General features: G+C 43.0%; 1 protein-coding gene across 1 annotated transcript in view; it reads left to right on the forward strand.

Annotated features, from left to right (window-relative positions):
• Positions 1-14,675, forward strand: part of ANOS1 (anosmin 1) — a 170,837-nt gene that overhangs the window by 23,209 nt on the left and 132,953 nt on the right. Inside the window, exon 2 of the mRNA XM_081809213.1 lies at positions 12,481-12,528. Within this exon, the coding sequence (XP_081665339.1) occupies positions 12,481-12,528 (48 nt within the window). The remainder of the gene's footprint in view (positions 1-12,480; positions 12,529-14,675) is intronic.

The raw sequence follows: 14,675 nt of genomic DNA on the forward strand, positions 1-14,675 counted from the left end.
AGTTGGGCTGGCATGGACATCACAGCATGATCTGGAGCTGGGCATGTCTTGTAAGTTTTCCTGACTGGGACAAGGAGGTTGGTCCTTTGTACCACAGCATTGACCAGACCAGTCACTCGATGTGAGCTTCTCCCTGGAGTGTGGCGTGGGTTAGGTAACGTCTCTTCCACTGAGTACGGTTTCCAGGTGGGGAAAGGTGGAGTTTGGCTATGAACTGTCCACACTCAACACTCTGAGTAGGAATGTTCATTTCATCCATGGAGGTGTGGGGACGTCTGGGTGGTGCAGGATGGGATTCGCTACTGACAATTACTCTTATGTAATAAAATTCTCCCTTTGGGGTCGGAACGGTTCCAACTGTTGGCACACCAGGGACCTATCATCCACAGGAACTCTTCTCCCTTACACTTTTTAAGCCGCACTTTTCCACTCTGACCGTAAAACACTTACCATTTTCATGCTTTTATTTGCTTTCTACAACTGGTCTGCTCTACACCTGCTCTTTCTTTCATCACCAGACTTTCACTCTGTAATCCCTCAAGATTCAGACAATCTGTTGTCCTAGAGTTTACCACAAGTGTCACATTCTAAGAAGCATTTGGGGCATCTGTCAATCTACAGATTCCAGGGTCAGATCTAGATCCACTGAGTCTGTCCCAGAGAACCTCAATGTCTAACAGATTCCGCAGGTGGTTCTTTGAACCCCCAATGTTGGAAGCACTGTTGCGCTGGCCCTTCCTCTTTTAATTTTTTTTTAAGATTTTTTTTAAAAATGTATTTGACAGAGAGAGAGATAGCAAGAGCAGGAACACAAGCAGGGGGAGAGGGAGAGGGAGAAGCAGGCTTCCCCGCGGAGCAGGGAGCCCGATGTGGGGCTCGATCCCGGGACCCTGCGATCATGACCTGAGCTGAAGGCAGATGCTTAACGACTGAGCCACCCAGGCGCCCCTTAATTTTGTTCTGTTTTTGTTTTTTGGTGTTTTGTGGTTTTGTTTTGTTTTTTTTTTTGGTCAACAGCTTTATTTTTTTTACCCTTTGGCTAATCTCTGGCTGCAGATTTCTAACTGAATTCATCAAGCCCTAAAGCTGCCTACTTGGACGTGTCATTTCAGTGGTGGGTACTGCTAGAGAAAATCACACAATCTGGGGTGCTTGGGTGGCCCAGTCAGTTGGGTGTCTGAGTTTGGCTCAGGTCATGATCCCCGAGTCCTGGGATCAGGCTCTGTGCTTGGTGGGAAGTCCGCTTGTCCTCTGCCCTTCCCCCTGCTCGTGCTCTCTCTCTCTCAAATATATAAATGAAATATTAAAAAAAAAAATCACACAATCATGTAGAATGGTGTTCCTATGAATCCCCATAGCTCTCAACCTCAGGTAAACATCTATACCACCCACCAATCCTGCCAGGATACTTCTACTTACTTCAGCTCCCATGTTCCTTCAGCAGCTAATCCACATGTTCATCACTCTCGTCCATCCCCTCCTCCAACAACTCACTTCTTTCAGAAAATTACCTTGGTTCTGATTTCATTGAGAAAAACAAATAGCACAGAAGCTTCTTCCGTCCCACTTCATGTCTGTAGAAGTTCTGTATGCACATTTGATGTTAGAGGTAATCGAAAGTCACATTGAGTTTATCTTTTTTGTGGTCTTGGCAGACCTCCATATAGCCACTGATAATAAATACTTCATTCTTTATAATCACAGGCTCACTTTCTGTAACATATGGATCAGTTTAAGAAGTCACTAATCATTTCTTGAATGCAGGTTAGGGAACACAGGGGCCGCCCCCAAAAGTAACTATCAAGATGTGTCAGTATGGAGAAAAAAGGGGGTTTGTAGAGAGCCAACATGAATTTATAGAAGAGATTTTAATGAACCTAAGAAACCATGGGTAGAAAATCCATTTTTATGCAACCTTAAGAAATAAAAAAATATATATATATAATATCATGATACAGGCTCAGTGATGATCTTTCATAAAAGAAGCATCATTTGGGGGCACCTGGGCGGCTCAGTAGGTTAAGCATCTGACTTCAGCTCAGGTCATGATCTCAGGGTCCTGGGATCAAGTCCTGCATCAGGCTCCCTGCTCAGCGGGAAGCCTGCTTCTCCCTCTCCTCCTCCCCCTGCTTGTGCTCTCTCTCTCTGTTGGTCAAATAAATAAATAAAATCTTTAAAAAAAAAAAAAAAAGAAACATCATTTGGTCCCACTAATATCTTGTTGTTTTATAATAGCTTTTATTTGGTCCAGGAGTTCTGGTGATTTCTTTTGTGTTCACTTGCATTTTGTGACTCCTTTTGTTCACTTACCAGTAATCACATGACACAACTTCATCTACTGTGTTGTATTGCTTGCTTGAATCCTATAAGGTATTAGTTATTAGTTGCAAGAAAATAGGAAAGTTCAGTCTTGGGGCAGTGAGTATTGCGACACTTCTTCATTTCTTTTTTTTTTTTTAAAGATTTTATTTATTTATTTGACAGAGAGCACAAGCAGGGAAAGTGGCAGGCAGAGGGAGAGGGAGAAGCAGGCTCCCCGCTGAGCAGGGAGCCCGATGCGGAACTCAATCCCAGGACCCTGGGATCATGACCTGAGCCGAAGGCAGATGCTTAACCGACTGAGCCACCCAGGTGACCTTCTTCGTTTCTTCATTTGCATTTTTGCATATATCACAATTTTCCCTTTCAATGACAAATCATTGCCTAATTATATTAATCACATTTTATTTTTTAAAATATTTTTTAAAGGTTTTATCTATTCATTAGAGACAGAGAGAAGGAGCAGGGGCAGAGGGAGAGGGAGAAGCAGACTCTCCGCTGAGCAGGGATCCTGACGCAGGACTCGATCCCAGGACTCTGAGATCATGACCTGAGCCGAGGGCAGATGCCCAACCGACTGAGTCACCCAGGCACCTCTATATTAATCACATTTTAAATGGCAGTTAAACCCAACATGTGTAGAAGCAGCAATGCACACAAGTTAGTTTAACAAGTGACAGCATGCACCGGTGTGACCAAGTTCTCGTGTGTGAAATGTTGACCCCTATGACTGGTCAAAAGTCATGGTATCACATTCACCACGGCTGGGGAAAGATGACGGTCAGGTTGTGTGTCTCAATGAAGCACAGAGTCTCACAGTTTTGGCTAAGGTTGTTGGAAGGACATGTTCTATGTCCCAAAAAGTGGATCCTGGGCATTGATCTTTTCTCCAGAGCTCATCTCTCCTCTCATTGCCGCCAGTCTTTTCTTTCTGTGCCTTGTCTCTAATTACTGTGGCTTACAGCAGGTGTAGCTGGGATTCTCCAGTGTTAGTGGGGACCCCCCCATCCCAGATTGGACAGTCCTGGTGGTTGCCGTGGAGACTGAGCCGAAGATACATAACCAAACATAGCATCCGAGGTTCAGACATTGCCGTCTCTGCATTCGGACACCTGCTGGAGGGCCCACTGATGTGCAGCCCACTGAGCTAATGGCATTCGTTCTGCCAGGGGCTTTCTGTGAGCTTGGGCTGCAATGATCTGAAAGAGTGCAGATTTGCCTGTGCCTCTTGATGTCAAAAACAAAATCTGCTTTTACATTAAAATCTGTTCTTACATCATTTTATATCTAAAAGAGTCTTTAAATCTCCTGTTTATGCCCAAAGACCCGATATGCCACTTACCCCAGACTCTGTGGACTCTTTCTTTCTTCCCTATTCCGTCCACTTCTTCCCCTACCACTCCTTCTTTTCTCCTCTTCCCAGTCTTGTCTTTCTCAACATCACTCAGACACAAACAAATTATTAAAGTCAGGAAAGCTTCAAAGAAAGGCTTGGGAACCGACGTAGGTGTGGCCGTCTACAATACCCACGTTGGGGAAGAGGGTGGTCCTTGCTACACAATGAACCCAACGCCTCTGCCCCGCGGGACTCGCCACTTTATTCCACAAGCATGTGTTTTTTTTTTTTTTTTTTAAAGATTTTATTTATTTGACAGAGAGAGCACAAGCAGAGGGAGAGGGAGAAGCAGGCTCCCCAATGAGCAGGGAGCCCGATGTGGGACTCGATCCCAGGACCCTGGGATCATGACCTGAGCTGAAGGCAGACGCTTAACGACTGAGCCACCCAGGTGTCCCAAGCATGTGTTTACTTTCCGGACAAGTCGGTATGGCGATTGGCGAGAGGTTTCTGGGATTGGAAGAACTCACACCCAATTGACACATGAAGTGAACATTTTGGAGTAATGAATAGGAAGCAGTGAAGGAGAGTGACATTTATAGAGACGTTTCTTTATTGTTCAGGTTTCCTATCAACAGTAATTTAGCTGTTCGATTTATAGGAGGTACTCTTCTTCTCTTGCTTCCCTTACTTTGTAAAACATGTCATTTACTAAATTCTGGTTATTACCTTTAATGCTCCCTCTAAACCTACTTAAGGCTGGATTTATTTCGCCACAAATCATTTATTCTGTCTTGAAATCTTCCAGGGTTTTATGTGGTTCTGTGGAGACGGTCCACCTTTCTAGAATTGTCTCCTGCAAATACACATTGTAATACCAAATATGGTTTGGGGGATACCCGTCTGAAATCCTACCTGGCAAGAGTGAATCCCGTAATTAGCATGCCCTCGTGGAGGGGACTGAAGCGAGTAGACCATCACATGAGATGTCCTAAGAGAAGCCAGTACTTCTGATCCTTTGGTGGGTCCCACCCTTCTCATAGGGACACTAAGGAGTAAAACTTCTGTCTTGATCTAATGCTCTCCCACATATAGAACTCATTAGCATATTCCTTGTCAAAATTCATAGTAACATGTTAATAAAATGTAATGTTTTCCCATATGGCATAGTCTGGCACTTGCTGTGGTATAAATTTTCTTTAGATAACTTTAATTATGTGCATCTGTAAAAAGATAATTAGCATGATTATTTCTAAAACAATTTGTTGGATTCTGAATGCAAGTTTTTTGTTCCAGTTTTGATATTGCAATGCTGGTTCTCTTGAACTCTATAGGAAACAAAATAATGAACCTAAAAGCTCCTCCTCAGAGAAGGTGAACGATTTGCACAGCTCAGTCTACTTAATTTCATTCTTTTCAGGTGCTTATGACCTAATGATTAAAGTGTAAATTTCTTGTATGACTCCCTAGTCCATTCATTTATTTATTTAATCAATAGTATTTGTTAAGGCGGTCAGGGAGCCAATGGTAAGCAAGAGATGCAGACAGACTCTGTCTTTAACATGTTTTCAGGCAGATGATCATTACAAATAACACATTTATACGTGTCCACCGTAGTAGAGCATTTTGGAGAAGTGCAAGGAGCTTGCAAGAATGTGTGTCACAGGGGAACTGGGAAAGGGTATAGGGGTCATGGAAGGCTTCCCGAAAGAAGTGGCATTTTCAGTGACCCAAAGGATGCATGGGGCCTGGCCTGGTGGGGGCACACGTTCTGGGTGAAAGGACAGGACTTTCGAAGGTTCTTATTCGCAAGCTGCTGGGCGTAAAGAAGTGAAACAAAGACAGTGTGGCCAGGCGTGCATTCCAGCACTGGGCATAGGGAAGGGCTGGTCGTCTGCGGAGAGACATACGTGGATGGCCGACAGTTCTAGAGAATTCAGTTCAGTGTGACATTGGTAGAATCCAGAGAGAATTTTCTGACACGGCGGGGGTGGGTGGGGTGGGGGTGAAAGGCCATTTGTTTACGGAGGGTGATCCATAACATTTGAAAGAAGTCCTACTTACGAACAACAAATATAAACACAAAGCTTGTTTTCTTTCCCTCTCCTTTGAAGTAGATTTTATTTTTTAGAGTAGTTTCAGGTTCCCAGCAAAACCAAATAGAAGGTGCACTGTTGTAGAGACTGCCTGTCCCCACACATGCATAGCCTCCCCTGTGATGAGCATCCCTCACTCGTGGTCCGTCTGCTACGTCCCTGAAACTCCAGTGGTCCGTCTGCTACGTCCGTGAACCTCCAGTGACACACCGTTATCCCTGGAGTCCATAGTTCACGTTAGGGTTCCCTCCTGGTGGTGTACATTCATTCTGTGGGTTGTGACAAATGGATAAAGACATGGATCCACCATTATTATATCAGGTTATTTTCACTGTCTTAAAAATCCTTTCTGTTCCATCTTTTATCCTCACCCCACCTCCGCCCTGCCTGCCAATGATCTTTCTACCATCTCCTTAGTTTTGCCTTTTTGGGAAGGTTATATACTTGGAATCCTACAGCATGGAGCCTTTCCAGATTAGCTTCTCTCACTTAGTGATATACATAGAAGCGTCCTGAGAAATATTTTGAATGAAATCTATAGTCGAGATGATCACTAGCAAGGATTCATTTAAAAAAAAAATTTCAAGCCACAGAAATGCCTCCTCTCAATGTCCTTCTCTTCCACTATCTTTTAGCTGCTGTTGAATACGTGGGGAAGTTCCACGTATATTGACAGTCGAAAAGCACATCCTTCTAATAATAAATGAAATTAAGTATATTATTCCATGGTTCCAAATTAATAGGAAGATATTCTGGATGAAAATGAATTCCTAAATTTTAATCCATACCTTTATTTTACTTTTTTTAATTTTTTATTTAAGTTCTGTTTATTTAAGTAATGGGGCTTGAACTCACCACCCTGAGATCAAGAGTTGCATGCTCTTCAACTGAGCCAGCCAGGTGCCCCTCCATGCATTCATTTAAAAAAAAAAACAATTTACATTTATTTTTAAAAAGATTTTATTTATTTGACAGAGAGCACAAGCAGAGGGAGCGGCTGTCAGAGGGGAGGGAGAAGCAGGCTTCCCGCTGAGCAGGGAGCCCTATGTGGGACTCGATCCCAGGACCCTGGGATCATGACCTGAGCCGAAGGCAGACGCTTAACCAACTGAGCCACCCAGGCACCCCAAGAAACTTACGTTTAATATGAGATCAAAATTGTCAACTGAAAGTCAAAGCTGATTATGTGTAGTTTCATAGGGTTGAATGGTAAACATTTGGTCTATGGTGGGTTTTCTGGGATAGTTTCAGTTTCAGATGTTCTATCCTTCAGTTGGACAAGAGTTTTGTGTTGTGTTTGCAAAACTGCAGATTACTCCTTGTTCCACACCTACACCTGGTTATGTTAAAGAAAATGTGGGATCTGTTCTAATTCTCTTTCCTTTTTTCAAATGGTTGTATCTAGATAGCTAGTTTTCATTTATCTTTATCCTTTCCTTATGGGTTGTCTTTGAGTGAATGAAGTGTTGTCTTTACTTGAAGCTTTTGAAGAATTATTTTTCTTTAAGGAAAAAAAAATCAAAAAGCTAGAAATGGAGAGACTTTGAAAATGTCATTGAAATAATGTCTGGGTGCAGCTGATTGAACTTATATAAACTCTTTGAAAGTTGGATTGACTAGCATTCATGTTTGATCTAGTTAAGCCAATAAAATACAGGATGTAATCTTTATATAATTGCAAAAGTCCCAGTGTCTGATCCTACCTGGTGGTTACAATAATGATTCAACAGGCAAACACCTTTCTTGCCTGATGTACTTTGACTCTTTATCTTTGCTGGCTTTAAGCCAGAACAAGACTTGATTGCAAATACTGTATTTTATTTTTGTTGTCAAGTGGCTTAACTGGTGAAGGCTATTGTAATCTGACTAAGAACTTCCCCCCGGGGCAGGATGTTGAAATGTACTGGATTCTTGTATTTTTCCATTGCTCTTCTGCTCAGAGAGCCTTACAGGTGAGCAGTGTAGTTGGATGGTTCAGTGCATGTGCACCTGGCTGAAACACAGTAGCTGGAATTAATCAGGGGTTTACCAACATCCTTGATGCCATTAGGCAGAGTTCTTAGAAGTTCTTTGTAGAGATAAATAGTATGGCAAATGCTGATTGATAAAGGCAAAAGCAAAGTACAGCTGCAAAACCTTGACCGGGGCGGGGGGTGGTGGTGGATTGTTTTAAGAAAAATAGGAAACCTAAAACCCAAAAAGGAAATGTAGACAGACATATCTATGTACGTGTGCGAGCACATGTGTGTGTGTGTGTGTGTGTGTGTGTGTGTGCGTATGTGGATAGAAATTTTCTGCATGGAGAGAAAACATGAATAAATTCACAAGGCAGGGTGCCTGGGTGGCTCAGTCGTCAAGCGTCTGCCTTCGGCTCAGGTCATGATCCCAGGTTCCTGGGATCGAGTCCCACATCGGGCTCCCTGCTCAGCGGGAAGCCTGCTTCTCCCTCTCCCACTCCCCCTGCTTCTGTTCCCTCTCTCGCTGTCTCTCTCTCTGTCAAATAAATAAATAAAATCTTTAAAAAAAAAATCAAAAGGCAAATGATCACTGGAAGATGTTTACAGCACCATTTATAGACAAATGAGTATTAAATCTAATTGGCACTGCTACAGTTGATAAGGTTAAACAATCCAGAATCGAAATGGTAAAATGCACAGACAGTTCACGCTAAAGGAAATACACATGGCCGAAGGAAATTAAACCGAAAATAATACCTTTGCCCACTCATTGGCAAACGTGGCAAGATGGTTACCATCCAAGGAGAAAAACATCATGGGCTCCCTCTTCTGAGCCTCACTAATAAGATTGGACTGTGTTATACATAGGAACTGGGAGATTTTAAGTACAGAATTTACTCCCCCACTCCTGAAAACAATCGTAACGGCAAACAAAGTAATGTCAATCATAATGAACTCTTTTTCTGACATCTAACCCTGTTGCAAACATTTTTGCTAAATACTTTACGTGGATTATGTTTTTAATCCTTCCAAGCATTCTAGGTCGTGCTATCTTCAGTCAGAAAAACAACAAAAACACGATTACCACCATAATAATCATTCATGCTTGCTTGCTATTGCCCCAGATATTTGGGGCTTTTCATTTTATGATTAGTGGGAAATTTTGCTTAAAACAAAAATGCTTTGGTTGAGGAAATGCATTGATGTTAATTCCCCCCCAAATGTAAACAGCTTAGCAGAGATGCTCTACAGTTAGTGGTTTGACAGGTGCAGCCGAAGGCAGGCTCTGCTCCATTCTTGGTGTTCTGTTGTTGAGGTTTGGCCATTTACCTATAGTCAAAGGAAACAAAAGGGAACTAAATCAAGGTGTGCCAGATACGTGCCTTCTCCTATCCTCTATTTTTTTTTTTTTAATCCTCTGAGATTTAGTCCATAACAAATTTTATTTTTAGCAATAAGTCCAAATCCACTGTAATCCGCTTTCTATCTATGGACCCACCCTCCTCTCCTGTTCTGTTTCAACTCATCAATCTGATCTGCTGCATCCTGAACCTATGATACTCAGGACCATCCTAAGCAATCCTTACCCCTCCTCCCAAGATTCTGACTCTGGAGATTCCTGCAAAACCCACCGTAAAGCTCACCCCTTGTTTCACGGAACCCTTACTCATTGTGGTGTCCCCACTGTGCGTAACCATTTGCTTCATGACTGTTGATGTTTTACTTGGCTTCTGTGAGTCCCCGTTTCTCAACTGTAAAATGGGTAGATGAAGTTGATGTCATCACGTGGGATGTGCACGGGGCTGAATATGGCGAACACCAAAGCAAGGGCCTGCTATGAAGATGTGGTCAATACTATAACAATAATATTGATCAATGACAATCCTGGCAAAGCCGTAACCCCCCCATTAGTAACACTTTATCGGCCACTCCCTCGGGGCAGGCAGCAACTGCCATGTCTACTCTGCAGCCCCTGTCTGCCTCACGTGGCCTGTGATGGAAACCGTCTCTGTGAGAACCAGGAGCTGGTCCACTGGCTCATGTGAAGCATTCCAGCAAAGAGGAAAAAGGAGCTCCTGTTGAGGAGCTGGCTTAAATAAATCTATCCTAAGGCAAGAGAGGATGGGGTGCATGTCTCAAGAACAGTGCGGCAAATGCAGAGGCCGTTAGAGGTGCGTTACAGAAAAGCTGAGAGCAGCGTCCAAGGCAGCTTTGGAGAGCTTCCTACGTGAGGCCCACCTCACCATCTCACGTACGTCCTCCAGAGGCCCTGCCCATCTGTCCAAGACAAGAAAAGATTGGGAGGGAACGAGGCAGAAGCTGGGCCATGTCAAGGTTCCCTGCACAAGGAGCAGGACCTTCTAACCTGGTGCAAGGAGGGTGACGGTCCTCAGACCATGACCCTGGTAAAGAGGTTGTGTTGGTTTAGAAACTGGCCTCGACCCAGTCTCCAAGATCCACGTTCACTCATTTCAGCCCGGAGTCTCTTCGGAAAGTACTTCACTGCTCTCCATCACTGGACGATGAGCATGGAGCACTCGGGTTGGGGCCCAGATGTGCTCTGATGGGTGTGGTCCTGGGAAGTCCCAGCAGGAGCCCCCCCTTGCACAGGACCCTCACCGGGGAGATGGTGAGGTGGGCCTTGCGTAGGAAGCTCTCCAAAGCTGCCTTGGACGCTGCTCTCAGCTTTTCTGTAATGCATCTCTCAATGTCTGACCTCTGCTTTTTGCTGTTGTCACCCTGTGTCTGGAGGATCACTCCTGAGCCTGCCTGATCGCCCTGTGAACTTTTAGTTTGTCACCAAGCCAGGGGCTCCCTTGAAGCGTCTTGCTCTGCACATAACGCTTGCTTTCTTGCACGGTTTCTACTAACCCTTCATTCCCAGTCATTAAACCATGGCCGCTATTTGTCCAGCTTTGGCGTCTACCCAGTCTACTTATTTCTCTGATGTAAACCCTGCCAAAAATCATAACTTCACCTCCTCCTAGGCTGTTCATATACTTCCCCAGCTTTGGTCCTTTTTGTCCAGTGAACCTTGAGATGTAGTGAGAGCTGAGGGTGCACTGAGGATGTGCAGAGGTCAGTAGGGGGACTGGAAGGTTGATACCAGATTAGCTGAAATTGTAGGTCTGCGTTGTGATTTTGGGGATGCAAGGCTGCAAAGGAGAGTTAGGGCCGTATGGTAGATTTCATAGCTGAAGCTTTAACAAACGGGGCTGCGGCCTTTTAGCCCGACGATCTGAGCCCAGGGGAGGAAACTTTCTGATCCTCTGCAGTTGAGATTGATTCAGTGGGAATCCTAGATTATGAAGATATATTATTGGAAGTGGGATATATTGAGATAGATTCTTGGGAGCAGAAGAGAGAAATGTGATCTATTCATACAATGAAATCAGACAAAAAGGAAGGAGGTACTGATTTTTGCAGCAATATAGGCAAAGCAAAACACTACCATTTAGCCAGGTATGAACCATGATGCCACGTGGAAGAATCTAGACACAAAAGGCCACGTGTTCTACAATTCCATTTACATGAAATTTCCAGAATCGGTCAACTCTACAGAGAAGGAGAGTAGATCAGTGGTTGCCAAGGGGTAGAGGGAGGGAGTTGGGAGAGTGACTGACTACTAATGGATCCAAGTTTCTTTCTGGGGTTGGTGACAGTGTTCAACAATCAGATAGCGTTGATGGTTGTACAGCCTTGTGAATACACTTCTCAGTATTTAGAATATACTTCTTAGTACAAACCATTGGTGTGTATACTTTAAATGAAGTGCACTTCACGTGTATGAATTATATCTCCGTGAACTTGTTATAAAAATATTTTTAAAAAGATATATTGGTTTAATTTTCTTTTCCCTGAACAGAGGACAAATGTAACACTACTGTTCTCTGGATAGAAGATGATCTCAAAATTCAAAGTTCAGAGATTCAGACAGAGGAAACAGACTACTGTATGTCATACCCAACCGTGAACTTCAAGGAACTGGAGGCCACAGCATCTAAATTATGGGTTGATGGCTCTTACTATCTCTACCAACCACCCCAGCCTCACACACTGTGACATAACATACCCCAGCCGAAGGAGAAATCATGACCAAGATGTTAGTCGTGGGGAATGAGATGATGCTTCCCTGCAGAAATGTGGATGCTAGATACAATAAGCCATAGTTCTGATATTTCTTCCATACTGAGTGAATTATCAAGCCATGCTAAGTGGTGTATGTGTATTATTTCCTTATGCCCCTGACTTCATCCATGAGATAGTGTTACATTTTACAGATGGATAAACTGAGGTACAGGGATAGCAAGTCCCTTGTCCACAGTCACACATCCGGTGATAGGGAAAGAGAAGGCTTTTCGGTAAAAGCTGACTCCCAAGCTCAAACTATTTTATTACTGTGAATGGGTTGAGATGAAAAGCCTCTGACTTGTAAATTTACCAAAACTGCTTCCTGCTGGAAAAATGTCTAGTGTTCATTTTCCTGCTGGTCTGCATCTCATAGCTCAGCACACCAGGAGAGGTGGCTCAGACACTTTTCCTTTTAGGCAACTTGAAATCTTTCTTATCTCATATGTTTCTGTTTCTGTCATGAAGTCAAGGATGAAACTGGGCTTACATTAGAGACACATTTTCTCTTTTGGGAAGAGAGAACATCAGGGTGGCGAAATTGGTCTTTTGTTAAGGATGATATTGAAAAATGATATTCACAGTATTTAGTTATCAGTTAGAAAATTACTTAATGAGCCAATATTTCTTTTTCTTTTTTCAGAACAATGGTTCCTTGATTTGGTGCCAGAATCACAAGCAATGTTCTAAGGTATGTTCCCTGCAACTGTATCAATATTTCTAAAAACCTTTAATTTCGGAATAATTCTAGAGTCACAGGAAGTTGCAGAGACTGCAGAGAAATTACACATATTCTTCATCCAGTTTCCACCGAAAGTTACGCTTCACATATTTGTAGGACAATGTCAAAAGCAGGAAATTGACATTGGTACAATGTACGTGTATCATCCTATGACATTTTATCCCTTGTAGATTCAATTAGTTTAGCCACCACTGCAATCAAGATAACATATATCAGTTTTTCTATATATTGCCTTATTTCTCTCTCTGTAATTTTTTTTTTATTCTTATGTTAATCCCCATACATTACATCATTAGTTCTAGATGATCTCTCTGTAATTTTTTAATCCAAAATCAATTTTAAGGGGAAAACATCTTTTGGTTACACCAGAAGATTTGCTGCATTCTACTTACACTTAAGCTATTTTGTATATAGTTTTGTTTGTAGGAATTTGTGATATTGTGATTTATAAGACATGTACAGTTGGTCATTCAGATGACTAGAATATACTCTTCATATATTTGATTTTCTTCCACGGTTCCTGGCTTACAGCTCCCCAAACCCTTGGGACTTTCTGAGCAATAAGAGCAATGGGACCATCTTTTGTTATATTTGGTCTCTTGTCCTCAGTTTCTAAAATCCGTTCGGAGCCTCAGAGGCGAATGAGTGTCTTGTTACTCATAACAAGCCCCTTTCCACCACCGTGGGGTTTATGTGAATGAGGTGACTTTTGGAACACAGCTAAGGATGGGGGCTGGTTGCTAGGTGAACCAGCCCTGAATAGAGGGTTGGAACTTTCAGGACCACTCCCTGATTTCCAGGGAGGGGAGAGAGCTAGAGGTTGATTCAGTCACCAATGGCCAATGATTTAATCAATCATGCCTAGAGAGTGAAGCCTCCATTTAAAGCAAACCAAAAAAGGAGGGGGTTCGGAGAGCTCCCACATGTGAAACAAGTGCAGATGCAGATCTGGGGACAGGTGGTGTCCCTGGAAGCTCCCTGCCATTTCCCCGTGCCTGGCCCTGTGCATCTCTTCCATCTGCCTGCTCCTGAGCCAGTATCCTTTAAGAATAAACCCATCTAAAGTGATCTGGTAAGTAAAATGTTGCTCACGTGTTCTGTTGAGCCACCCTAGCAAATGAATGGAAGCCGACGGCGGGGGGGGTGGGGGGTCAGTGGGACCCACCTATCTACAGCAGGTCAGGCAAAAAACACAGTGACATCTGGGACTTGTGATTGGCATTGAAGTGGGGGTGGGGAGCAGCCTGTGGGACCAAGCCCTTAACCCGTGGGATCTGACACGGTCACCAGGTAGAGTCAGAAGTGAGTTAACTTGTGGGACACTCAGCCGATGTTGGAGAACTAGGTGGATGTTTGCAGAAACGGCGCCCACCCATCCACGCGCAAGTTGGAACTGGTTGCAGAACTTTTAGAATTGCTGGTTAAATAATTTGACTCTTTAAATTAAAAAGTCTCTTTTCTATTTTTGAGTATTCCTCGCTGTCCACACACACTCTAAAGTTGTCATTATATTCATTCATACATTTAATAGTGTACATTTTACCTCAATCCCAAAACATTGCAACTTTTTAAAAAAGAATATATGTAATATGTATACATATATATGTGTGTGTGTGTATGTGTTTATAACATGTGGTATATAAATAACTAAAGTTTACTACTGGCTGAAAATATTGGCAACTTTGGGATCCTAATAGTGTTTGATGAGATTCATTTCATCAACATGACTATTAGGGGCACCTGGGTGGCTCAGTCGTTAAACATCTGCCTTCGGCTCGGGTCATGATCCCAGGGTCCTGGGATTGAGCCCCACATCCGGCTCCCTGCTCGGCGGGAAGCCTGCTTCTCCCTCTCCCACTCCCCCTGCTTGTGTTCCCTCTCTTGCTGTGTCTCTCTCTGTCAAATAAATAAAATCTTTTAAAAAAACAAAAACAAAAACATGACTGTTAGACTTAAAATTGAAACAGTCCTTTATTTTGTAACTAAAATTTTATCTGAGCAACACATAATGCTGAAATTGCATATTTATGAAGAGCATTATTATTTCGAAAGGTCTTTAAAACACATTATCTCACAGTGAATGATTGTAGAATAAT

The sequence above is a fragment of the Leptonychotes weddellii genome, chromosome X, assembly GCF_054177405.1.
Source record: "Leptonychotes weddellii isolate Sample4059 chromosome X, ASM5417740v2, whole genome shotgun sequence".
NCBI classification, from domain to species: domain Eukaryota; kingdom Metazoa; phylum Chordata; class Mammalia; order Carnivora; family Phocidae; genus Leptonychotes; species Leptonychotes weddellii.